Source organism: Natrix helvetica (genome assembly GCF_964273705.1).
Source record: "Natrix helvetica genome assembly, chromosome: 1".
Lineage (NCBI taxonomy): Eukaryota > Metazoa > Chordata > Lepidosauria > Squamata > Natricidae > Natrix > Natrix helvetica.
The window spans coordinates 144,499,039-144,526,857 of NC_138548.1; the positions used below are offsets into that span (position 1 = coordinate 144,499,039).

The 27,819-nt window shown below is 41.6% G+C and overlaps 1 protein-coding gene across 1 annotated transcript in view; it reads right to left on the reverse strand.

The window, feature by feature from the left end:
• VWDE (von Willebrand factor D and EGF domains) overlaps nucleotides 1-27,819 on the reverse strand; it is a gene marked incomplete at its 5' end in the record, with an annotated part of 198,489 nt that overhangs the window by 164,108 nt on the left and 6,562 nt on the right. The window contains 6 exons of the mRNA XM_081955237.1: nucleotides 1,988-2,202; nucleotides 2,864-3,140; nucleotides 4,596-4,669; nucleotides 13,036-13,253; nucleotides 14,836-14,971; nucleotides 23,432-23,521. Coding sequence (XP_081811363.1) covers nucleotides 1,988-2,202; nucleotides 2,864-3,140; nucleotides 4,596-4,669; nucleotides 13,036-13,253; nucleotides 14,836-14,971; nucleotides 23,432-23,521 — 1,010 coding nt within the window. The remainder of the gene's footprint in view (nucleotides 1-1,987; nucleotides 2,203-2,863; nucleotides 3,141-4,595; nucleotides 4,670-13,035; nucleotides 13,254-14,835; nucleotides 14,972-23,431; nucleotides 23,522-27,819) is intronic.

A 27,819-nucleotide genomic window follows, 5' to 3' on the forward strand; every position in this document is an offset into this window, starting at 1 on the left:
TTTACATAAGGAATTGGTGAGATATAGGAAGCACTACTTGCAAGTTATCTGGATGAGAATATTAGTGACTCAAACAAAAAGTATTCCAGGAAAGGCATTTGATGACAGACTAATGAACCAAAAAAGAATTCGGGAAAGAAAACATACATTTAATTTGATGGACAGCATTTTACATTCTTACCCTGACTGATAAATATTGATACCTAATTTTGGTCATTGGAGACCCAAGGAGGGATATAAAATGAAGAATGTTGGAATCATAGATTCCTTGCTTTTTAGACAGCCAGATATCCAGGAAGTGATGAAAATATGATAGAGGACAATGCACAAATATTGGAAGCAAAATTTTAACTATATCCATCAATCACAGGAAAATATATATTGATAAATATGTTTAATACCTGAATACTTCATGATTTATGATGACATTTTCTCAAGTATTTGTTAAGTACAGGCATGAACTATTGAGTAAACATTAGTAAGAATATAGTTTATGCTGAAACTACATTAACGATCCAAAAGTGACAGGAAAATCCTTTAAAAGTTTTAATAAATGCAATAATTGATCATGTGTTAGTGCGCCATGATAAATAAACTCAACAATTGATTGATATGATTTTTGTTAATTAGAACATGTAACAGAATTATGTTTGGGGGTGGGGGAGCAGAGAGAATGTTTAAAGACATAAAGACCCCAAGAAGACATTAAGCCCTCAGATAAATTTGGTAGTCTACTTCAAAATGTGCTTGGTAAAGTGCTAAGCTAGTTATTTAAACCCTCCAAGACGGAGTGGCTGTGGTTACCGGCCCCCCAGTTCAACCAGTGTATTCCATCGCTGGCCATCGGGGGCGAGCAGCTGGCACCCGTGGAGTGGGCGCACAATTTGGGCGTCCTCCTAGACGCCCGGCTGTCTATGGATAACCATGTGGCAGGTGTGGCGAGGGGGGCGTTCCACCAGGTTCGCCTGGTGCGCCAATTGCGCCCCCTATTGGACCGAGATGCCCTTCGCACAGTCACTCACGCGCTGGTGACGTCCCGTCTGGACTACTGCAATGCTCTCTACATGGGGCTCCCCTTGAGATGCACCCGGAGACTACAGCTGGTCCAGAATGCGGCCGTGCGGGCAATTATGGGGAGAACGAGGTTCACCCATGTAACACCTCTCCTGCGCGAGCTGCACTGGCTCCCTGTGGTCTACCGGGTGCGCTTCAAGGTGTTAATCACCATCTTTAAAGCGCTCCATGGCACAGGACCTAGTTATTTGCAGGATCGTATCCTGCCCCATACATCCCTGCGACCAATCCGCTCTCACAGAGAGGGACTCCTCCGGGTGCCGTCCACTAGGCAGTGCCAGAGGGCGGCGCCCAGGAGTAGGGCCTTCTCTGTGGTGGGCCCAGCCCTCTGGAACGACCTCCCCCCAGATATTAGGACAACGACTGATCTCCGCTCCTTCCGCACGAAACTCAAGACCCACCTGTTCCAACTAGCCGGCCTGGCTTAATTAGAACTCTCTAACCTCCCTGGCAATTTTAAACTGTAAATTTAAATCTTTTGGGTATTTTAACTGTTTTAATTGTAATTTTACTGTTATTTATCTTAACTTTGTGGCTTTTATTTCTATTTGAATTGTTAAATGTTGATGTATTTACCTCCTCCATGCCACACGCCTATATATTTGATTGTACATCTCCCCGAGTCCCTTCGCAGAGAGGGCGCGACTGATAAATCGAATAAAATAAATAAATAAATAAATTAACTGAAAGAGGCATACAATAGGATGAGACATCTTCCATCATGGTTCCAAAGTTTATACTGAAGGTTCAAAACACATTTTAAGTGGTATAGTCTGAAGGTCCCTGCTAGTATTTTTGTCAAGGTAAGACAGAGCTTTTGCCCAGATCACTGCAAAAGCACACTATGGAGTTTATATTGAATGTTTTTATGGTGGCTCATTTTTCAGTGTAAACTTTGCCACTTAAATCTTACCTCCAAGCTTCTATGAAATTCTCCTCCGTTGTGCTATTCTGGTGAGAAAGTAAGATGCTCCCATCAGCCCTGTGGAAGTCATTCTGACTATTTCTGTCAAAAGTACCACATAAACCTCTGGTTCTGTTAAAATCACTACTTGGTGCCCTTACTGTCAAACTCATTCCCCAGTCATTAAGATCAGCTCGAACGAAAGCTCCCGAATGGAACAAGATCTGGAAAAACAGAGAAATCTGATGAATGGAAACATTTTAATGGATGTATTTATTTTCCACCTGAATTTATGTACTTAAGAGAATTTATATGGCTGCAGTCACTTTCAGTGACTCTGGTCAATACAAAGAATAAAAAACAATACCCCCCTCCAATAACTAAATAACCCTTTCTCTACTAAAAGTGAAAATAAAACACCTTTACCACCTTTTATACTAGCCGGCAGAAATTAAAGCTCTGCAGATTATACTCATAGGATTCAGATCTCTGGGCTGGAGAATGTCAATACAGTAATAGTACCCCAATGTATATCCAAATGTTTGGGTTCCCCCCCCCCCCAGTCTAATACTCCCATTTTTGACTACCTGAATGAAGCATAGGATGGCTTAATATTACTCCATTCATTTTTGACTGATGAAACAAGTCGAATCAGTCTTCTGACCCTAACAGTAATATTCAAGTCTATAACACATCATTGGTGTGCAGAATTAACTTCAGTTTGCATTGTTTAAGATGCCTAACAGTGAATGTTCAATTGGCTAAACAAAGACTAGAACTATATCACTATGAGGTTTTAAAAGTCACACTTTTATTCTTTGATTTTCATTTACACATTTTGTTCTCCATCAGTAATAGTATAGTAAATAAAAGTGATATACATACAGTGATTTTTTTTCCTCCATAGGACTTCATGATTTTGACATTTTGTTGGGATGAGGCTCTGATGTTTTGTATTATCACCTGAGACTTGGTTTCCAGAAATTGCCTGTTGCACATGTCAACAACAACAATATCATTATCTTCCAGTGCAACAACACCACAGTTACAAGCGATGGCGATATGGTGGCTGGCACAGTCCCACTGACGAACATGCACCTCAAACAGACGGCTAAGGCTCTTGTACAAGACAAACGTCCCAACCATGTAGTTATTGTAATGCCTAAGAAATCAAAATGACAACACCAAGGAAGAAGATACAGAATGGCATACTCTGTTTATTTGCACACTTTTGCTTTTAACAAGATTCTTTAATTAATCCAATATGGTAGCTGACTTCAGAGGAGACAGAAAGTAAACACTTAACGAGTAAACACTTTTCCATCACTGTAAGTAACCTAAAACACCACAATGAAGTTATTAACTAGGAATGCATAAGAATTCATATGAGCTGTTCAAAGGTGTCTAGACTGACTGCTATGACAGCAGACATAAGCAAGGCAGATAAACATTTGACAAAAGTAAATGGCGATATACAGTATCTTCCCCTCTATATCTTAATAAATATACTTTAGTTGTATCAGGGTGCTTTATGGCTTAATACTCTTGAAAGCAAAATCAATGTTATGACAATATCTTTGATGAATAATAACCAACATTTGCAAGATCTACAATTGCTGAATGAACATTTCATAGGAAAAAATAGAGCTTCAACAGAATCCTATTCATCCAGAAAAATGGGACTCATTCTTCAATATACCCTTGCTATAAACTATTGTATTTGAACGGTTGTATAATTTATAGGAACTAGAAGTTGCAGCTGCTGACAGAACCTGTTGGTGACCCCTTTATTGTGAAGTTTTCATGAGGTTTGAAGATAGGTGCTGCCAAAAACTGACAGAAAACTGTGAATGGTGCCACAGAATATCATCCACAGTTGCTATAACAATGGACTGCAAACATATCCATAGATGAAATTCACAACAGTGTGTCTTCTTCAAACCTAAGGGCTACCATATGACAATGATATATTCATCTTCACCCTTAAAATGAGCTTCAGCCTCCCAGAGTGGACTGACTTGGTTGTTACTTAGGGCCATATCCCATTCTAGTAGCTGCTATGCTTATACTCAAGTATTACTGACAGGTGTTACTATGAATTGACTTTGCACCAATAAGATCTCATGATTGTATAAAGAATAATTGAGCCAGAGAAATATTATTCCTTTAGGTGGTTGCGATGTTACCTCAATATACTTGGTTGGAAATCTCTCTTTCAATTAATTGAACTTTTTGAAATAAATATTCTTTAGATTTTTGTTTGCTAGATTGTTATGGTTTAATCCTATGGGTTGCTCTGTTGCCACCAAGGATGAGACAAAAGCACCCAAAGGAAATCCAAATTCATTCTGCGCTATAAAAAAAGATTTTACTTCTATCATTTTGAACCAACTTCCATACAAATTGCTAGTATGATTTTTGTTTTAGAAATATTTTACTTTCAAAATAATTTATTGACTAGTTTCCCCTTGGTTTTTACTAGAATTTTTCTTTTTCTTCTTTGGATTCTGTAAAACACTGGGCAAAGGAATATTCATGCATCAAAAAAGCAAATGGATTTAAAAAAACAATTCGCTACTATAGAGAATCTACATAATTTCTTGAAAAAAATACTCACCATCCATCAAATGTGATTATGTGTGGATCTGTGAAAGAGTAGCAATAACCTGTAGGGAGGTCTTGAACTGTGACCTAGTTAAAATGAGAAATGGAATTCATATGGTCTTTGAGGTAGGATTCCAGAATTGCTCACCAGATTTGGGTTGCATTTAATTATAGATGAATTCAAATTAGATTTAACACAGTACAGATATCCTAGATCAGCGATGGCGAACCTTTTTTGGCTCGCGTGCCACAAGTGGGGGGAGCGCAGGGGGGGTCGTGTGCGGGTGTGCCACACCCATAATGCAACGCGCGACCCCCCCCCCATTTTTACATGCTTTTTTCGGCCTCCGGACGGTCCCTGAAGCCTTCGGAACGCTTAAAACGACCCTCAGAGCAACCCGGAAGTCACTTCCGGTTTGCTCAGAGGGTGGTTTTAAGCGCTCCGAAGGCATCAGGGAAGCCTCCGGACGGTCCCTGAAGCCTTTGGAACGCTTAAAACGACCCTCCGAGCAACCCAGAAGTCACTTCCGGTTTGCTCGGAGGGTCATTTTAAGCATACCGAAGGCTTCAGGGAAGCCTCCGGACAATCCCTGAAGCCTCCTATAAAGCCTCTGGAGCCTGGGGAGGGCGAAAAAAGGTTTTTAAAAAGGTGAACTCAGGGCAAAGGCTAACAGGGCAGCGCCTCGCGTGCCCTGACAAATGGCTCCACGTGCCACTTGTGGCACGCGTGCCATAGGTTCGCCATCACGGTCCTAGATCATAGTTATTATTGGAATTTCAATTGTTTATTTTTGGAATCTCCATTTAAGAAGTAGTGGTGGGGAATATAGCCTGTGCAATACCTTTGTTTTATGAGTTGCACTGATTTTTGGTAAAAATCTAAGTCTAATTCAAAGCATTAGAGCCCTGGCATGCCATAGGGCCTAATGATATGAGGGACCATCTGTCTGTCTCCTATAGTATCTACCTGTCCTGTGCAATCAGGCAGAGTTGGCTTGCTTTGTGTCTCATAAACTAAGCATTGTCATATAGCAGGAGCAAGGAAGTGGGCCTTCTTTGTTGCAATACCTGTCTTCTGGAACAGCATCCCCCTGGAGATTGCTTTGGACCTCACCTTTAAGACAGTGGAAACCTGACAGCTGTAAAAAAAACATGATCCCCACATGATTCCAACTAAAATTCCATTCTAAAACCTCAGCCGCCTAAAGGATCCTGAAAAGAACTAAATTAGCCCTAATCAGAAATGAACTCCACAGGAAAATATCCCTACTAGACAAAACCAACAGGGACCTACTCACTCTTCACCTCAAACCAGTGGTGGGTTTCAAATTTTTTTGGAACCTACTCTGTGGGTGTGGCCTCCTTTGTGGGAGTGGCTTGCCGGCCATGTGACCTGGTGGGAGTGGCTTGGCAGTCATGTGACCAGGTGGGCATGGCTAACTTGGAAAATGTGGTGAAACTCACTTAACGATGCTCTTGCTTAGCAACCAAAATTTTGGGCTCAATTGTGGTCATAAGTTCTTTTTCTTTCTTTCTTTCATCTCTCTCTCCCACTTTCTTTTTTTCTTTTTCTTTTTCTCTCTCTCTCTGGCTCTTTCTCTCTCTCTCCCTCTCTCCCTCTCTCCCTCCCTCTGTCATTTTCTCTGGGTGACTATCTGTCTCTCTCTCTCTCTGTATCTCTGTCTCTCTCTCCTCCTTCCCCCATCTCTGTCACTCTGTGTGTGTGTGTCTGTCTGTCTCTCACTCACTCTGTGTGTGTGTGTGTGTGTCTGTCTCTGTCTCTCCCTCTGTCTCTCTCCCCTCCCTTCCTCTCTCTCTGTCACTCTGTGTATGTGGGTGTGTCTGTCTCTCACTCATTCACTTAATCACTCACTCTGTGTGTGTCTCTCTATCTTTCTCTCCCTCCCTCCCCCTCTCTGTCTCTGTGTGTGTGTGTGTGTGTCTGTCAGTCTCTCTGATTCCCTCCCTCACTCCCTCTCTCTGTCTGTCTGTATGTCTCACTCACACACACACACTGTGGTCACCTTGTTGAGTGTTCCAATCACATTTGAAACACTCAACAACTGGCTTGCATTTATGGTATTTTGCAGCATTCTGCAGTCATAGGACCAAAATATATGCTTTTAACCATATATTTTGGTCCTATGACTGCAGAATGCTGCAAAATACCATAAATGCAGGCCAGTTGTTGAGTGTTTCAAATGTGATTGGAACACTCAACAAGGTGACCACAGTGTGTGTGTGTGTGTGAGTGAGACAGACAGACAGAGAGAGAGAGGAACAGAGAGGGAGTGAGAGAGGGAATCAGAGAGAGACTGACAGAGTCTGACAGAATCAGAGAGGTACTTTTAACTACCTGGCAGCGGCGTTTTTCCTTGGGGGGCTCCTCAGAACATCCTAAGACTTCGGAGGGAAGCCTCCAGCCCGGAGCAGGAGCAAAGCCCCTTTTCCAACTGGCCTTTCCTCGCTTGGAGGGCTTTGGAGGGAAGCTTCTGCATAAGCCCGGCCGAGTGACAACAAGTTCCCACCGTTACGAAGCCTCGGAGGCTGTAATTTTCTGAGCTGTGCGCGCCAGCCTGTTTTCCACGGCGTGGAGCAGCAGCGAGGTTTGTGTGGCCGGCAATCACTCCAAATGCCATCCGGGAAGACGAGGAACGTGAGGGGGGACCGTTGACGGCCTCCGCAATCATCGCTCGCCTCGCAGAGCCTCGCTGCTGCTCCACGCCGTGGAAAACAGGCGCGCGCGCACAGCTCAGAAAATTACAGCCTCCGAGACTTCGTAACGGCGGGAACTTGTTGTCACTCGGCCGGGCTTATGCAGAAGCTTCCCTCCGAAGCGTTCTGAGCCTCGGAGGCTGTAATTTTCTGAGCTGTGCGCGCGCGCCTGTTTTCCACGGCGTGGAGCAGCAGCGAGGCTCTGCGAGGCGAGCGATGATTGTGGAGGCCGTCAACGGTCCCCCCTCGCGTTCCTCGTCTTCCCGGATGGCATCCTGAGTCATTGCCGGCCTCGCTGCTGCTCCACGCCATGGAAAACACGCGCGCGCGCACAGCTCAGAAAATTACAGCCTCCGAGACTTCGTAACGGCGGGAACTTGTTGTCACTCGGCCGGGCTTATGCAGAAGCATCCCTCCGAAGCGTTCTGAGCCTCGGGGGCTGTAATTTTCTGAGCTGTGCGCGCGCGCCTGTTTTCCACGGCGTGGAGCAGCAGCGAGGCTCTGCGAGGCGAGCGATGATTGCGGAGGCCGTCAACGGTCCCCCCTCGCGTTCCTCGTCTTCCCGGATGGCATCCTGAGTCATTGCCGGCCTCGCTGCTGCTCCACGCCGTGGAAAACAGGCGTGCGCGCACAGCTCAGAAAATTACAGCCTCCGAGACTTCGTAACGGCGGGAACTTGTTGTCACTCGGCCGGGCTTATGCAGAAGCTTCCCTCCGAAGCGTTCTGAGCCTCGGAGGCTGTAATTTTCTGAGCTGTGCGCGCGCGCCTGTTTTCCACGGCGTGGAGCAGCAGCGAGGCTCTGCGAGGCGAGCGATGATTGCGGAGGCCGTCAACGGTCCCCCCTCGCGTTCCTCGTCTTCCCGGATGGCATCCTGAGTCATTGCCGGCCTCGCTGCTGCTCCACGCCATGGAAAACAGGCGCGCGCGCACAGCTCAGAAAATTACAGCCTCCGAGACTTCGTAACGGCGGGAACTTGTTGTCACTCGGCCGGGCTTATGCAGAAGCTTCCCTCCGAAGCGTTCTGAGCCTCGGAGGCTGTAATTTTCTGAGCTGTGCGCGCGCGCCTGTTTTCCACGGCGTGGAGCAGCAGCGAGGCTCTGCGAGGCGAGCGATGATTGCGGAGGCCGTCAACGGTCCCCCCTCGCGTTCCTCGTCTTCCCGGATGGCATCCTGAGTCATTGCCGGCCTCGCTGCTGCTCCACGCCGTGGAAAACAGGCGCTCGCGCACAGCTCAGAAAATTACAGCCTCCGAGACTTCGTAACGGCGGGAACTTGTTGTCACTCACCCGGGCTTCTGCAGAAGCTTCCTTCCAAAGCCCTCCAAGCGAGGAAAGGCCAGTTGGGAAACGGGCCAGAAGACAAGGAACAGCAGTGGCGGCGGGGAGTCAGCCCCGATGCAAAAAAAACGCCAAGGGGGCGGGGCCGAAAATTACTTCCGGGTTCATTCTTCAACCGGTTCGCACGATCCGGTGCGATCCGGTAGAAACCCACCACTGCCTCAAACTCAGTAACAATATCCACCCAGCACTCTGGGACAAATCCAAACAACTAGCCCTCTGGAGAGCCGAAACAGAAACCTCCCACAAGACAGACACACACATCAACAAACTCCACAGACTAGAAAAATACCAGAAGCCCAATTCCCTTCCACAGCAACTCATGAAACAAACAGTATATAACATATCAGACAGGACCCTCACCATAGCAGAAACAATGTCCTTTCCAAAGGATTCAACTTTGCAGTCACCCCCAAACGCATCCCCACTGAAAACACTGAAATACCCATATGTGGAGTTGAAGCTACCCTAACCAAAATCAACCCAAATGAAGCCAATAAAATCAGACTTGAAGTCACCAATGTCCTCTGCTCCAGCAATTTCACCCAAAAGCAACTTACATAAAGAAGAACAAAAAGCACTCACCAACTTGAGGAAAGACAACAACATAATCATTCTCCCAGCAGACAAAGGTAACACCACTGTGGTGATGAACACATCTGACTACCAAGCCAAACTATCCAACCTACTCCAAGACCCCGCTTACAAACCTCTAAACACAGACACCACCATCTACCTGGAAAAAACCACCAAATCCAAAATAAAAGGCTCTTCCATCAGTGAAGAGATCCAGCAAAGAATCATCCCCTGAGAGAAATCTTTCAGATGCCCCAAACTCTATGGCCTCCCCAAGATACACAAAGAAGGAACACCACTCAGACCCATAGTCAGCTCCATAGGCTCACCTCTACAGAATCTTGCCAAATTTCTTGCCAAATAACTTCAGCCCTACACAGAATCCATCACCCCACATGTAAAAAAACTCACTCCACTTCATAGAAACAATAAAGAAACATAACCTACAACCCAGCAACCTACTCGTGAGCTTCGATGTCATATCCGTCTTCACCCAAGTGCCTATTAAAGAAGCCTTGGCAGCTATCCAAAACAGATATAACACCCTAAGCACATCCTAGATCTGACCAACCACTGCCTAACCAACACATACTTCATCCACAATGGACAAAGATACAAACAGATAGAAGGAGCACCTATGGGATCACCCCTCTCATCCATCATTGCAAACCTATCCATGGAACATTTTGAAACCAACGCCTTAGATAAATCTGAATACAAACCTAAACTTTGGCTTAGATATGTAGATGACACTTTCGTAATTTGGCCACACGGGAAGGAAAAACTGGACAACTTCCTCACACGTCTCAACAGCCCACACCCCAAAATACAATTTACTATGGAAATATTTTGGATTTGGTGGTTTTTTTCAGGTAGGTGGTGGGGTCATAGAAACAATAAAGAAACAAAACCTACAACCCAGAGACATACTTGTGAGCTTCGATGTCATATCTCTCTTCACCAAAGTGCCTATAAAAGATGCCTTGATAGCTATCCAGAACAAATACAACCTCCCTAAATACATTCTGGATCTGACCAACCAGTGCCTAACCAACACATACTTCATCCATAATGGACAAAGATACAGACAGACAGAAGGAGCACCCATGGGATCACCCCTCTCACCTGTCATCGCAAGCTTATACATGGAACATTTTGAAACTAACACCTTAGATAAATCTGAACGTAAACCCAAACTCTGGCTTAGATATGTTGATAACACTTTCATGATTTGGCCACACGGGAAGGAAAAACTGGACACCTTCCTCACACGTCTCAACAGCCTACACCCCAAAATACAACTCACTATGGAAATAGAAGCAAACAACCAACTTCCCTTTCTGGATGTCCTAATCTACAAAAAAAAAAAAAAAGGCTCCCTAGGATGCACCATCTACCGGAAAACAACACACACCAACCACTACTTAAATGCACAATCCCATCATCACCCTGCACAGATCAACTCTATAGTCAAGACCCTCATCTTCAGATCCAAATGCCTAGCCAACAGTGACCACCTGAAAACTGAATTACACACACTCTCACTAACGTATTAATCTCCAACGGATTCCAAAGAAAAACAATTACCAACCTAATCCAAATGGAGTCTCCCCCCAAAAACCGAGACAAAGAACAGGACAACGGCATCACCCTCCTGCCTTACATCAAAGGCACCACAGATAAAATCAGCAAAATTCTCCACAAACACAATATCAAGACAGCCTTCACCACTGACCAAAAAATAGCCAACATCTTAAGAAACCCCAAAGACAAAATCCAGCTAGAAAACCAAGGAGTCTACGAAATACCATGCAAAATCTGCCCTGCAACATACATAGGACAAATGAACAGGAGAATAAATGCATGCATTGCAGAACACAAGAACGCAGTAAGAAAAAAAGAAAAAAAAACCTTCCTCCCTTTTCCAGCACTTTAAAGCAACAGGACATGAAATTAATTTTGAAGGAACCAATTAATCTCCAAAACTGAACACTTTAACAAGATAATAATTATGGAAACCATTGAAATAGAGAAACACCCCCACAACATGAATAAACATGATGATACCTCCCGCCTTCCAGACATCTGGAAACCAGCCCTAGTCAACAAACGAGCCCCACCCACCACCAAGGCCATTACAACACAAAACAACAACGGACACACAGCCAGCACCAATCAGCACCAATCTACCAATCATGATAGAACCACACAGCCAATCAGTCCACTTACTGAAACAAAGCCAGCACTCCACACACCCCCACCAAGATTTATAGAAAGACAGCAGCTCCGACCACGCTTTAAGCCAAAAACATCAGCCTGAAGATGGCGAGTGAAACCTTGCAGAAACGTTGCCAAGACAATCTCAATCTTACACGGGAAAAGACCCAAATGCAACAAGACCAGTATAATATATATATATTTATCATCACAAATACAACATACATATATATATATATATATATATATATATATATATATATATATATATATATATGTGTGTGTGTGTGTGTGTGTGTGTGTGTGTGTGTGTGTGTGTGTGTGTTTGTTTTATGTTATATATATATGTGTTTGTGTGTGTGTGTGTGTTTGTTTTATGTTTTATATATATATATATATGTGTGTGTGTGTGTGTGTTTGTTTGTTTGTTTTATGTTATATATATGTGTTTGTGTGTGTGTGTGTGTGTTTGTTTTATGTTATATATATATATATGTGTGTGTGTGTGTATGTATGTATGTATGTATGTGTGTGTGTGTGTGTATATGTGTGTATATATATATTTGTGTTACAACCCCTGGTATGCCTAAATAACACAAATATATACTTATTTCCCTGGCTCAACTGATAAGGAGGCGATCCTGTGGCTTAGTGGCTAAAACTCCTGCCTGAGATATATAACAGCACAGGTTCAAATCCCAGTAAGGGTATGGCTAGCTGATGAGAGCTAATTAGCTCGGAATAGATCTATACTAGTCTCCCTTTATTTATTTATCAGTACAAATACAACATATATATATATATATATATATATATATATATATATATATATATATATATATATATATATATATATATATATATATATATATATATATATATATATATATATATATATATATATATAGATAGATAGATAGATAGATAGATAGATAGTCTCCTTTATTTTATCAGCACAAATACAACACAAATATAAAAAGGCAACATTAAAAATAAAAATATGGGTTTCTGCCTGGATGGTTTTCTGTGATGAGCCGAAAGGACAGACCTGATGAATAACAAATTGTTTGGTTTGGGTTCTGCATAACAGAAGCTGTAAAGACAACTATTGATATCAGGCCTAATTATTTTCAGATACAGTTATTTATTTTGCTGCATTTCTTCTGAATTTTATTCAAGAAAGTCTTTACTTCGATATATTTGAAAATATGGAATAGTTCAAAGGTTCCATTTTTCAGAACCAAATGAATACTTGACAATTGAAGCATGTGAAATATTTGCAACTCAATCCAATGTCACTGAATTCAAGCCAAACAAAATTGAAGCAAATATAAATGACTGAAATCCAACTCATATAAGAATTTTTTCTTTCTTAAAAAGGGTGCTTTTTCAAATGATGAAGTAGGTTATTCAGTACATTTTAAAAAAAATCTCTGTTAGGGTTGGTTTATTAATCTTTTAAATGGCTGATTAGTTTCCAAATTTGAAAAGAGCAAAAGAATAATAAAGGTAAACATAAATTAAGATCCCTAGGAAGGAGTGTTCTGTGTTGTTGTTGTTTTTTACAACTTGCTGTAAAAAGCCCTTGGTTGTTGCTTTAACCTACCTTGACATCCTTGGGCTTATAATCATGCCACAGAGATTTACTTGGCTGAACTGGCTTGGCTGTGATATAACTGATAACGTTTCCATTTTCTACAAAGTCATTCACAGCTCTTACAGCAAATGTTGCTCTTGCACAGCTGCTTTCTCTACAGGGCCTTTGTTCCAGATCCACATGGCATGTTGAAAGGGCTATGCTCGTTGTCCTTTCTAGCAAGTTATCTTTTTAAAAAAGCACAAAAACATATTGGATAAATTTGCAACACTTCCGAGAATTTACTAGTTGTATTTTTCTGTTAGGTAAATGATGTTGGATGGTCTTCTCTGTGTGATAAAAATAATTCTTGCTGCACGGTACGCCATCATTTTGAAACAGAAACAGACTATAATGCAGGAAAAAAGCAATAAAAACCAAATATATATCTTATTAGTTGATACATCAAAACATACATCAATTAGTTGATCTATTTAAAAATATCTATGTTTACCCCCATGCCAAATAGAGGTTCTTAAGGATTCACAATACATTTTATCAAGTAAAATAATAAAGTATTTTAACACATGAAAACATTAACATTTCAAAACAGGATTGTATGACTTTCTGTGTAAAGGAAATATCTAGGGCTATATGTCATTGTTCTGCATCCATGGATTTTAGCTCCATCCATTGGGTGAATGTCGCAGGAAGCAGTGGATTCTTCAGTTGCCTCACTCTTAGAGCAAAAAGAATGAAAACTTCTTTCACTTCCCCCTTTCCAGTCTCGGAGACTGGTTCTTTCCAGTGTTCAGGGGCAAAAAAGAGTGAGAGATATAGATATAAGCAGTGGTGGGATTCAGCCAGTTCGCACCTATTCGGTAGAACCGGTTTTAACTTTCTAAGCAGTTCAGAGAACCGGTTGTTGGAAGAAATCACATTTTGTTTTTTTCCCCACTTTACAGGGCTAATCCTGTAACGAAGGCAGGAAGGAAACATTCTGGTGTTGTTTCTAGCCTAATCGTTATTGCTCTGCTTACAGAAACTGCCTCTCTGGTTAACCCTTATTACATTGTAACAGCGAAGGTGAAGCTCCCATTTACGTGAGTGATGTTGAGTTGGCCATGCCCACCCAGTCACATGACCACTGAGTCTAACCTACTCAGCTGGTCATTAAGGCAGAGAACCGGTTGTTAAATTATTTGAATTCCACCACTGAATACAAGGCCATTTATCTTCAAGCATTTGCCGCTGAGGACAAATTGTGTGAGTTCTTAACCCTGTGCTTATTATTTACTATATCACAATAATTAAGGAAAATGGATCTGAGCCATACTTTTAGGATCAGAGTTCTAAAACAGAAAACCTATATAGGTATGCTTTATCCGTGTGTGTGTGTGTGTGTGTGTGTGTGTGTGTGTGTGTGTGTGTATTTAATAACTGATAATGAAGTATGGGAAGAAATTATTTTTTCCAAGCTAAACTAACACAAAGTATCATTACATTGAGATTTTTGAACCCATTTTTTTCTATTTCAATGTACATTTCAACCACACCAGCTTTATAAAACCTAACATAAAGGTTGTATATTAGCTGTCATGAACATTAACTTCTAATGTTAATAAAAATGAATAAATTGCTTAATGTACTACATCATTAAATGCATGACACACTTTTTTCTCATCTGTTGGTATTATAGCTATGAAACATATTTTACTTCTGAAGCATTTTACCAACCCTGTGCTTCTAGATTCATTACAGGTATGGTGACTTCCGGAAAAATGGACAAAAATGTAGCAGGTTATATGCTACCTGACATAAGGTACTTACCAGAAATCTGAGTGCTTAGCTGTAAAGTAATTTTACAGATGTCATCCTGGGCCAAACATGTAATAGGAATGGTACTTAAGATTGTCAAAATATGTTCCTTTCCATCTTCTGCAATTTGTAAAGATTCTGGTACAAACTGGAAATAAAGACAGGTCATCAATCTTAGATTAAGCTCACATCAAGCCCTAATCCCTCCTCATGGGAAATGGCTTCTTATTTAAAGGCAAACCTTTAATTTTTCTACCTTTGAGACTATGAAGAAAGGAAGAAGTTGTTATTAATTATAAAACCTCTTAAGTAAAAAAGACAGCCTAGCCGAAACATACTGGGGCCCTAGGAGTAATTCTAAGAGCATCCTAAGAACATCAGTTTAACCACACTAGGGTCCATAATCCCTTATTTAATCATCAAAGCCCAGATCAACTTTTAATTTCAGTTTCTCGCAAAAAGTCCAATAATATCACTTTAACCACTATTTGTTAACAAAGCCACAACTGATTTCTTTAGTTGCACCAAACTCTAAATAAAACAGGAATGGAAACTCCTGACTTCCGGTTCCGGCGGCTGACGGCGATGGGCAAGCCTTGCTCGCCCCGCGCATCCCCGGTGGGCTTCCCACTCCTTGGGGGGCACAGGACGCCCCGTAGAGGCATCCTGCCAGAGGGGCGGCACTGCCGGGGATCCCTGGATTGGCGGCGGCTGGCGCCCCCCCCCACTTCGCTCCAGGCACTGGGGAGCACGAAGGGGAGACGCTCCGGCGTCTTCGCTGTGAGGCTCATCGGAGGAAAAAAGAACAGAAGGATGCGGCTGCGGTGTGGTGAGGCGTGAACTTCCTCCATTCCTTTTAACAACTTTAACAACTTTAACAAGAAAGTCAGCTGTTTAAACTTTACTTTCGGCTTGACTCGGAGAGGCGCGGCTGGAGGGAGGGGGATTCCCCCCCCCCTCCCTCGGACAGGCGGCTGGAAACGATTTCGCTCTTAGCCCCAGGGGAAGGAGGAGGGGGAGAGCCAACCAATGATGTCACGCCCCTACTAAGTGAATTTTCGGATTTAAACCTTAAAACAATGATGATCTGGAAACTTTGGGAGCTTTGAACTTTGAAAACTTTATTTTTTGCCTCTAAACCCGAAGCTGGCAGGGCAAGATGGCACACTTCCATTGTCTTTAAGAAATGTGAAATCTGACTCCACCTTTAAAACTTCAGGCTTCCGGTCTTTGTCTCCGTGCTACTCAGACAAATCTCTTGTTGATTGCTGTCTTTTGAACTCCCTGGAGTGAAAAATTTTGCTCTACTGCCAGGGCCAGTGGAAAAAAACTCTCTTCTGCCTGGACCTTCTGTCTCCTGGACTCTCCTGGCTGTCCTGCCTTGCTGATTGACAATTCTTTATACTGACTGAACTTTTTATTCTACAAATAATGTCACCTAAAAAACCACCTCCTGGAAAGCCTGGCTTTGCTGCCTCTGCCCCGACATCTGCAACCTCCAGTCCTAGTACACAATCAACGATAACAGCTTTGATGCAACCTAAATCTACGGAGATGGAGTTTCAACAAATGTTCCAGCAACTCTTACAGGGACAAGAGGAAATAAAGAAACAACTGAAGGAGATGAAAGAAGAAATTAAAGAGAACCAGGCCAAAATTAATAAGAACTCACAGAGATTGGACCTTTTGGAGGGTGGGGCGGTTGAGATGAGGGAGGGGATGGAAGAGATGCAGAAGGGAAACAAAGAACTTGAAACCCAGCAGATGAAAATAGAGTTTGAGAGAATGTCTTTTTATCTTAGATTTCAAAATGTGATGGAGACAGATGATGAAAATATAAGGGACATCATGACAAACATTTTGGCTGACTACATCCAGAAAGAGAAGCAACAGATGGGGTGGGAAATAGACCTGGTTTATAGAGTGAACTCAGCTTACGCTAGAACACACAATGTTCCCAGGGAGGTACACATTAAATTCCTTAGAAAAAGCACAAGAGATGAAATTCTGAGCGCACAAAGGGGGCAAGCCCTGACATACAAAGATAAGGAGATAACCATTCTGAAACAGATCCCCAAGAAAGTGAGGGAAAAAAGAAAAAGTTATTCACAATTAGCGAATAAATTATACCAGAAGGGGGTGTGGTTTAGATGGTTGATGCCTGAAGGTATGCTAATATTCTGGGAGGAGACAAGAGTTAGAATTAATACACCCATAGAGGCACAGGCCTTTAGGGAAAAAAACAAACTACTCCTAGAAAAACCAGATGATTCTTCATCAGATACACAGGACACGGGAGGGGCCGGAGCCCTGTCGGCGGGGAGAGATGGGGCAATACCAAGAAAGCTCAGATCACAAAAATGAGTAAGAAAATCCACCTGACATAAACTGATCGAAATTATTAACTGAATTTATATGCTGACTATATGTTACTACTTAATAATGAATTATGTGCAAATGTATACTATGAGTATGGAGGGGGGCGCACCTACCGCACACTGCAGTTGCCAAAATTTGTAACTTTTCCCCTACCTTTTTCCTTTGTAAAATACTAAAAAAACCAACAAAACTTTGTTATATAAAAAAAAGGAATGGAAACTCCTAAACTCTAGTGTAGATCCATGCTTCTCAACTTTGGCCCCTCAAGTTTAAGGTGCATGGACTTCAATTCCCAGAATTCCCCAGGCAGCATGAAGTTCGCCTATCTGAAACTTGCTAAGACTGAAAAACACTGATCTACAGATAGGGATTTTTCCATTCCCTTTTTACTGGTTTCTACCTACTTATGAGCAATCATAATTCAAAGTCCCCATTTCCAATTCACCCCACAGTAACAATCATGCAAAATCCTTATTCCCTATTCACCCTAGAGCAGGGGTTTGGGGCCTGGAAGGCCTCCTGCCCTTCCCTGGAACCCAAAATGGGGGGGGGGGGTGGAGGACAGTGTGATGCCCCTCCCCTGTACCCCATTTTGGGCCTGGATAGCCTCCTGCACCAACCTGGAAGCCAAAAGGGGGTGTGCGGGGGGACTCCTGAGAGGGGCTGTGTTCTCAGAACTGGGCAAAAAATTAACAATTGGTTTGCCTGAACTATTGCAAACTGGCTGAATCCCACCTCTGCATTTATGTATGTATAATACATGTCCCACATACATACATATGTACATATGTACATACATACATACATACATACATACATACATTTAAGCATTACAGATTAAAGAATTAAGGATTCTTTTTCTCAAATTACTATGCCTTTCATTTTCTTTGTCTTCAAGTATACCAATTTTCACTGGGGAAAGGTTTGCTGTTCTTTTTTCTTTCTTTCTGCCCTTACCCTCTTGGTTGCTCTTACTGCTACATTGGCAAGTTAACAAGATTTTGGATCAATGCCCTCGCAAGATGTGGTAAAATTGTTATTTTGGTGGCTCCCTGAAATTTCTGCTAAGCTCTAAACCATTCAGTCAAATTAGCCACTGTAACTGCTTATTAAACAGACATTGACTTAATTTCCAAATGCTACCTTTTGCTTTTGAACATCTTTGGTAATTACAAAATAATTTCCAGGTATAGTTGGGTAATTGTTTCTTTTTTCTGTTGCAGAAAGTGGACAAAAACCTTTGAAAAATTCTATTAACTAACAGCATGGAACCGACTGGTTTAGTGCACTATAGTGCTAGTAGTGAAGAAAACAAAAGTTAATTAAAATGTGCTGGAGTGTATATTACAATAATTAGCTGGTCAGGTTGCTTGTCTGTTATTGTACTTTGAATGTTGAAATGAATAGTAGAGCAATTTACATGAACATGAATATGATGATCTGACCATTCATCAAGCCACCTGACTAAAATTATCTATTGAGTGAAGTGTCAAGTTTTTTCTCTTTCTCATTCTTAGATCCTAGCATGTTTCGCTTTTATTAGGGATGTTAAGACAGTGTTAAGAATCTGGTTTTATGGATTCCAACTCTAATCTCTGATCATCAGTGATCTTGGCTGCAGCTGATGAATGATCAAGTCGAGTAGTATGTGGAAACACCAAACATTTCATAATTTTGTGGCTAAGGACTGCCTCACGATTTTTTAGATTCCTAGCCAGTCTGTATTTTAAGACTGTTTTATGCCTTTCTGGTTTGTTCATTATTTACAAAAGCAAACTATAACTGATGTATTCTGAATCAAGGTTATGTTGACAACAGCATAACTGACTTCTATCATTCTACATTTGCTACCCTGTTCTAATCTTAATGTGGAAATAAATATAGATATAGTAGTTGTTGAAACATAGCAAATAAATATGGGCAAATATAATTCAAATAATGATACCCACCTTTCCCTCTGACACAGGTGTAAACATTAATTTTAAAGATGTTAAGCCAAAATGATTTTAAAACAGTGTTATATTTCATGACTCTAATCAGAAGACAATGAAATGGGAAAAGTTCAGAGGATAGCATTTATTCACTTTCTTCCCTATCCAAAAGATGAAAAGAATATTTTTCTTTAACTTGCTGAAAACATTTAAATATAGGAGAAAAACTGTGGAAATGGAAAAGGAATAAGAAACTCAGTATGTGACAAAGTATAACACATCCCAAATGTATAAGGTGACCAGACGTCCTGCTTTTGGCAGGACAGTCCCGATTTTTAACAATTTGTCCCACGTCCCGCAGCGTTTTTAAAAAGTCCCAATTTTTTGAAAGAATGTGCCAAAAGCGGGACGTCTGGTCACCTTAGGTTAGGGTTAGCATGGGCGCGGGAGTGGGGATGGCAGCAGGAGCTTACATGGCACAGCTGGTCTCCTAGGACCTCCTAGGGGCCAGCTGCGCCGCTCAAACTATGTCAGTTGCCCCGTATTCAGCAAAGCAAGCACAGGGAAGTCCTTTGCAGGCAGCTAGAAGTGGCCGCCCGCAAAGGACCTCCACAGACTTGCTTTGATGAGCACGGGGCAATTGACAGTAGTATACGTAGTTTGAGGTGAAGCCGCCAAAGCCCCCGCTGCCACTGGAATAACTGCTGCCACCTTCTCCTCCTCCTCCAACACCACTGCTGGATTTGCCGCCCAGCGCAGTGGCTGAGGTGAAGCCGCCAAAGCTCCCACCAGTGCCCCCGCCCATGGCAATGGCGGCAGTGCCTCCCCCTCCACTCGGAGCACCTGAGCTGGGTCCCACATTACCCCTGACGCTTCCTCCTCTGCCGCTGTGCTTTTGAGGAGCCATGAGGCCTCTTTCTTCCCTGTGGAGCGGGAGCTGTACAGCAGGTGCGAACCAACCGTGGGAGGGGAAAAGGGCGCCGGAGCCCTGGCAAAGGTGAGGTGGCAAGGAGGAACCCGATGGCGGTGCCATCGCGGGAGCCAGTAGGAAGGCGGGGGAGGGGCAGGAGCAGGAAAAATAAGGCTTCATGGCTCCTCAAAAGCACGGTGGTGGAGGAGGAGGTGGCAGGGATAATGTGGGGCCCAGCTCAGGTGCTCCGAGCGGAGGGGAAGGCACCGCCACTGCTGCCAAGGGCGGGAGTGCCGGTGGTAGCTTTGGCGGCTTCACCTCAGCTGCAGCACCAGGCAGAAAATGAGGTGGTGCTGTTGGAGGAGGAGGCGGCAGCAGTTATTCTGGTGGCGGCAGGGGCTCGTTGGCATCTTCAGCAGCGGCCCTGCCCTCAGTGAAAAAAACGAAGATGGAGCAGATCCAGGCTGATGACTTCGCCGCAGCTGCCAGGTCCAGACGAAGGTAGCCAGAGCGGTGCCGACGGGAAAGAACAACATGACTTGAGGAATTCTGGGAGTTGAAGTTCACAAGTCCTAAAAGCTGTCAGGTTTGAACACCCCTGGGGTTTTTTTTCTAAAGGGTTAGGGGTGCAAGGATCTTGTAACTTGACAGCTTTAAGACTTGCACACTTCAATGCCAGAGTTTCTGAACCAACATTTTGGTTGCTAAGCAGGAGCTTTGTTAAGTGATACTGATATTACATAACACTTTTAATTAAGCGTGTACCTTGAATAAACATAACTTTGAGTTTCAAATAATACTGATTTCGTTGTTGTCTTAGGTGACATCTGTAAAAAAAATTCAGCTGCTCAGGCATGAAAATGTGCCGCTCAAACACTATACTTTTCTGCTCACACAGAAAAAAAATTCGAGGGAACATTGGACCTTGGAGGTCTTCTAGTCAAACCCCTTGCTCAGGCAGGAAACCCCACACCACTTAAGACAAATGGTTTTCCAATCTCTTCTTAAAAACATCCAGTCTTGGAGCATTTACAACTTCTGGTCGCAAGTCGTTACATTGGTTAATTGTTTCTTAAAAAAATATTACAATACTATTTTTGCGTTGTGTGAAAATTTTTGTTGCTCCATATAGACCAAATTTTAAATCAAGAACGCCCTCCCCCCGGTCAATGGTGTCCCGCTTTACCAATGTTAAAATCTGGTCACCTTACAAATGTAGAGCATAACTGTGCTTCAAAACATCTTCAAGGCAGATCTGGTTGAAATTAGAGGGTAAACAAAATATTTCACCCATCTATGATGTTTGAGCAGATTATTGCATTCTATCAGAGGAAGAAAATAATTTTATACCAGTGACGTGCAGTCAGAGGAGGCAGGGGAGGCAGAGCCTCATCGCTCTCATCATGAAAAGAAAAAAAATGTAAAAGGGAAAAGGCGAGTGCTGAGGTGAGGCTTAAAAAAGCCTCTAAAAAAGGGAGGACTGTGACAACTTTGATCTTTGCAGGCGTGCAAGCAAAATACCCCAGGATCACAATGGCGGGGACAACAACTCCTTCTGCTGCACTGCAGAGAAGAGCCACGCTGTGCAGGAGGCTCCTCAGTGCTAGCCTCAGATCAGCGCGAGCTGCAGTCCCCTTCATGTTGGCTCAGGAAGGAGGTGAATGGGACCGTGTGTGCAGGAGGCTCCTCAGCGCTAGCCTCAGATCAGCGCAAGCAGCGGTCCCCTTCATGTTGGCTCAGGAAGGAGGGGAATGGTCCCATTCACTTCCTTCCTGAGCCAACATGAAGGGGACCGCAGCTCACGCTGATCTAAGGCTAGCACTGAGGAGCCTCCTGCACAGAGTGGCTCTTCTCAATAGTGCAGCGGAAGGAGTTGCTGTCCCCGCCACCGTGATCCTGGGGTATTTTGCTTGCATGCTTTCAAAGATCAAAGTTGTCACAGTCCTCCCTTCATGATGATCATTTGATGATGTCAGTGCCTCACCAGCCATAAACCTCACCACACGTCACTGTTTTATACATATAAATAATGCTACATCAGCCAAAGCTGTGATCATACTATTAAGTCAAAGGCATAATCACACAGATGATTATAAAGCACAGCAATTATTCTATAAAAGTGTTGGATATAAAATACATTAAAAGGTGGGAGAGTGTTTAAAATGTTTATCCAATTAAAATTACTACTTTTGCTCATTTTCTATTTTAGAAAGTTTTATCAGTGTGCTGTTGAAATTGTATTTATCAGTTTTTTAACCTGTTTTTATTACTTTAGAAGTAATTCAAGATGGCAAAACCTACACAACACTCTTTCTTCCTCCTATTTTCCCCAAAACAATCACTCTGTGAGGTGAGCTAGGCAGAGTGATTGATCTAAAGCAGTGTTTCTCAAACTTGGCGACTTTAAGTCCTGTGGACTTCAACTCCCAGAATTCCCCAGCCAGCTATGCTGGCTGGGGGATTCTGGGAGTTGAAGTCCACAGGACTTAAAGTCGCCAAGTTTGAGAAACACTGATATAAAGTCAGCCAACCAGTTTTCATGTCTAAAATGGGTCTAGAATTCACCATCTCCTGGTTTTTAGGCTAGCACAGTGGGTCGCAACCTTCCTAATGCCGCAACCCTTTAATACAGTTCCTCATGTTGTGGGGACACCAACCATAAAATTATTTTATGTTTTCCATATTTTTTCAAAAATATATGTTTTCCGATGGTCTTAGGTGACCCCTGTGAAAGGGCCATTCGACCCCCAAAGGGGTCCTGACCCACGGGTTGAGAACCACTGGGCTAGCACCTTACCACTACACCATACTGGCTGTCATGACATTTCACAAAGGAGGGCACAAAAGAGGGGCTTAGAAATTGTACATGAGCCAGGTGATGTACAATAGTTCCCATGATATAAAAAAGAGAATTTGACCCCCATTTTTGTAAAAGAATGGTGCCTTTCAGAAAATTCAAAAGATTTGAATGTTAATCCCATGCCAGACCTCATAAATATGGCCATATTAAAGACACAGTTTATACTATATTGCATAGTATGAATCTGTCCTGATAGCCAAATATTACCATAACTATTTATTTATTTGCACGCAATTATGCATACAGTACCATACTCCTCAGGTGAATGAACATGGGAGTATTTTCAAATATATTTTTCTCCACCTAAAATGCTGCAGCTGTTAGTGTTTTAAAAGACTGATAGAATGATTGATAGAATGGCAGGCAATTTATTCAAACATTTTCTGCTTCAGCATCTAGAAGCACCCTTCTTATAATCACTAAAGCCAATTTTATGGTGTGTTGTCTTGTGAAACAGGATGGCTAATATAGAAATCTCATCAAGGCTATGCTAGAGAAGTTTATGAAATTAGATGTTGTGTTGGTTACCTTGATTCCAGCATAGAATCCATCGCTTTCCGCAGGGAGAGAGTGGTGATCAGGTGAGCCCCACCTGAAAGCTGTGACAGTGCAAAAGACCTGCAATAAATAAGCCAACTATTTCAAAACCTTTCTGCCTCTCTTTTTTTAATGACAGGCTTATGAAAAATGATGGAAAACTTACTAAGCAATTGTTAGATTACACTTTATAAAAACTTATTTTGCTGCTCTTTGTCCTTGGCAATTGTAGACCTTCACAAAAAGGTGGGCAGCGCCCTTCTCTATCAAATTGAAAAAGCACAGGGGTAGGCCTCCAAGCACTAAAACTGCGAAAAATTGTTCAAATAAATACCTATATGTGGCTTTTAAAGTTGCTAAAAGCTGTTGCCAAGCCATTTCAAAATGCACAGAATGCTCAAGAAGTCTTTGACCTTCAGAACTAGGACATCTGCCAATATATGTGAGATTGGGCGAAACAGTTATGCAGCATTTTTTAAGCTGCAGCCCTGCTTTATTATTTTAAGCATATGGTAACAAAAAAAATTCTCCTTACAATCTCAGCTATATTTCCTCACCCTCACATCCCTGATGTTTCTGTGCATTGCTTTTCAGAAATATAGAACTGGAGAGCACAATGCTACAGGGCTCAGATATAGGGAATGGATTAAGTAGTAGTAGAATCAATAAAGAGAGATGGATTGACATTTTCAAGGCCATCTATTCCCGTATAATTGCCCTATGCTCTTAGGTCATCAGTGGGGCACCTTTTCCAGGTGGTGCTACAGATATGCTGTATTTCTGAACAAATATTATCATTGGAGCTAAGATTGTTATAGTTTATGCCCCCCCCCCCCCAATAAAAGCCCAGGTTTTATGCTGCTGATTTTATGATTGCTGGATTGATCATATTATTTTTTCGATGCTTCCGAATTGTCTAGAATCACCAAAGCTGAACAGGACTATATATGTTATTGTTTTTCTTTTAAATTACCCTTTTTGTGCCAGGTTTGGATCAATAAATGGGTGGTTTTGGTTAGTCATCAAGGACCTACTGGATTTGATTTCAAACTTAGGATGGAATATCTTTGGATAACAATGTCTTTGGCTAGATGGCAAACAATTGCAAAAAACTATAACTCAAAATGCAAAGATTTAAGTATCTTTGAGGTAAGCATCTATACAGGGTGGTCTTTTGGTCCTGGGGAGGAAGAAGCCAATCACATATGCTATTTTTAATATTCTATTGTACCAGGAATACAGAATATCAATGTTGTACATAAAATAATACATGGCCTTTTCAAAAGCACACTGCCTTCTTTCTTGGACTATGTGTTTATAGTGTAAGTTAAACTAAGATCATTAGAAGCTATTTGCCTGCAGTTCAAGCTAATTATATATGCTTGAATAATAGCAATACATGTCTTCTCTCCAATGAGGCAACAAAGCTCCTGTTCTCCTCAATTTCTCTCCCAAAATTTAGCCAATACATCTTTCTTGGGAAAAAAATCTGTTCACACTGATTAATTGTAGGCTTTTTTTCTTTTGTAAAAAAAGGTCAAAATGTATATTGGCTGTGCAGGATATGAATCATTATTAGAATCTGATATTCCTGGAACTTGCTCCTTAGAAACCAAATCTGATTCCTTGCTTATTTATCATGCAGTTATTAAGTTATTAAGTTGCAGTTATTAAGTGACATCCAATTTTATAACCTTTTCTGCGGCAATTAAGCAAATCACTGTGGTTGTTAAAAGGGATATTACATGATTGCCATTTGTGATCTCCCCTGCCAGATTTCCCCTTGACATTGTTTGTTAGAAGCTGACTGGGTGTGTGTGATCACAAATAGAAAATATATGCCCATTGCCAAATACCTAAATTATGATCATATGACTACACTGATGCTACAATGGTCATAAATGGAACAATTGATTATAAGTCACTTTTTCAGCACTGTTGTAACTTTGAATCTGCAACAGAGTTCTCTAGCATCTCTTATTTGTTGCTGTAGAAATTATTAAATTATTTTTTTACAAAATCTCAGCAAAAATCTTGGCTATCTGACAAATTCATGGAATTGAAATTTATACCTCTAAAAGCTCCACAGACTGTGAAATACTGCATTGCATTGTATTTCTATATGTGAAGTTTATTCCTTTGTAAATTTAGATCTCCTCCTCCTCCCAATAGGTAGACATACATTTTAGTCACTGGTCTATAGTCTTGATCATGTACCACAGAATTGTTGGGATATGTTTTCTTACAAGCTTCCTGCCTTTAGCTAAATATTGGTCTTAGTGTTTAACTAAGCAATCATAGGTTTCCCCTCTCATTTTATCATTTCCAAAGAAAAGGGGGGGGGGGTAGAAAAGATACCCCACAGGCTATGTGAAGACACGTTTGACTGTGGGAATGAATATTTTATCCCTAAAGCTTCTCAATAAAATAAAATCCTCCTTATCCCTAAATTTTAAAGTATTAAAAGGGATTGGTTTATTTAAGCTAAACATATCATTGAGATCCAGAACCGTAGCAAACCTATTGAGATGTGGGGAAGGAAGACACCTATAGACACCAGGAGGATTGTTTTGTGATGGAGTTTGAGAAATTGGCAATGTGTGCAGATTTAATTTTTCTATGTGTGCCTTGTTGTACAGTCATAATTGCATTCTTATTAGAGTGGTGGTGGGGGTTTTTGGGGGCAGCAATCCCTTGTACATAAATTTGACAAGTTCACATGATTTGTTAGAATAATAATTGGAAAAGGCAGTTTAAGCCATTAAGCCCAACTGTCAGGACAGGAATCTAAACTAAGTATCCATAACACAGATATTCAGTCTCGGCATGCTGCAAGGAGTGTGCTATGCTTGTTAATGAAGGTTTTCCCCCACCCTGAATATTCAAGTTGGAGTTTGTCTCCCAAGTTTCCATGTCCGCCATTCTGACATGGAATTTTAATTCTGACATTCTTATATACACTGCTTGGAGTCTTCTCTCCTTTCTCTTCAAAGGCAAATATTTCTAGTTCCTTCAGGGTCTCCTTATAGCACTTGGTTACTATCCCTTTAATTATTGTTGTTCTTCATAGATATACATGGTAACCGACAGAGGAACATATGATCGGAAAATGAGCATAGAAAATTATTATAGCAGAAAGTGAGTAAGAATCTGGTCTACTTTTCTGTCTGACACATACAGAATTCTATATGGGAGAGGCTGACCCATCTGCAAATTATATCCTTGCTCACTTTGGATGATATGAAGGGCCATAAAGGCACAGAGTTATGAATGCTTGGGGATGATGTTTCCTGTCTTTAAATATTATTTCTTGATCCAATCATCCTAAATGTGTGTCTCTCTCTGTGTGTGTCTGTGTTGTGCATGTGTGTGTGTGTTGTGGGGGGGGGAATAACATTGTACTCCATGTTGTATATTTTCTGTTATTGAGAAGAACAAATAAAGCTTATCAGAGGAAGGAGAGGGATTTTTAGCACAATAAGTTTTAGACAGAACTATCTATAACAATTACAGCAAGTCAAAATAATTTGAATTGGAAATTATGCTTGATTCAGAGGGGGTAGTTTCAAGATTTGTTTACATTCAAGCCATCCACATCCCTTGCTGTGGAATTTCACTGTGAAAATTCATTTAAAAAAACCCCAGAACTCTTTCTGAAAGCAATATTTAATACATCAAGAATGATTGTACTGCAGTCAACAGTTAGAATTAAAAGTCTTTTATAGTGGAAGCATCTCAAGTAATTACCTTTCTTTCTAATCGACAGAGATAAAATCACTATGGAATTTTATACAAGGGGTTGTTATTTTTCAGTATTTGGGTGAAGAGTTGCCACCATAATTGGAAAATATTGTAACTCTTCAACAAGATGGCCAATGCTAATAACAAACTAAAAAGCAATTTTACATAAGCCTTTTCTAAAGTGCATGCCATTTCATGGCATGAACTTCCAAACTGCTGTGCAGAGCAAAAAATGATCATTTTTTTTTCCTGGCACATCTTGCTTTCTTAGCATTACCCACTGCGCACATACTACCGGCTGCAATTTACAGATGGCTGTCCCTCCAGGTATAGAATGACCTCTGTCAATATCATCTAAATAGATCTTGGGATTGCTACAATTTCAAATCAGATGGAATGGGCTATCTTGAGCATTTACCCAAGGGAAAATAGCATATTACAGATTTATTTATTAAAGGTGCATGAGTTTTGCTAGCATTTGGCTGTCAGCCGAGTTCAAATAGCATAACTGTACAAAGTTGTGATTTTTCTAAACATTATGGGGAAATGGTATTGGCTATTTACAGGTATGCTAATAAAAGTTCAAACTCCGTGGACCAGCCAAACTCAATGACTGGTTAAGGGATTAACATTTTGAT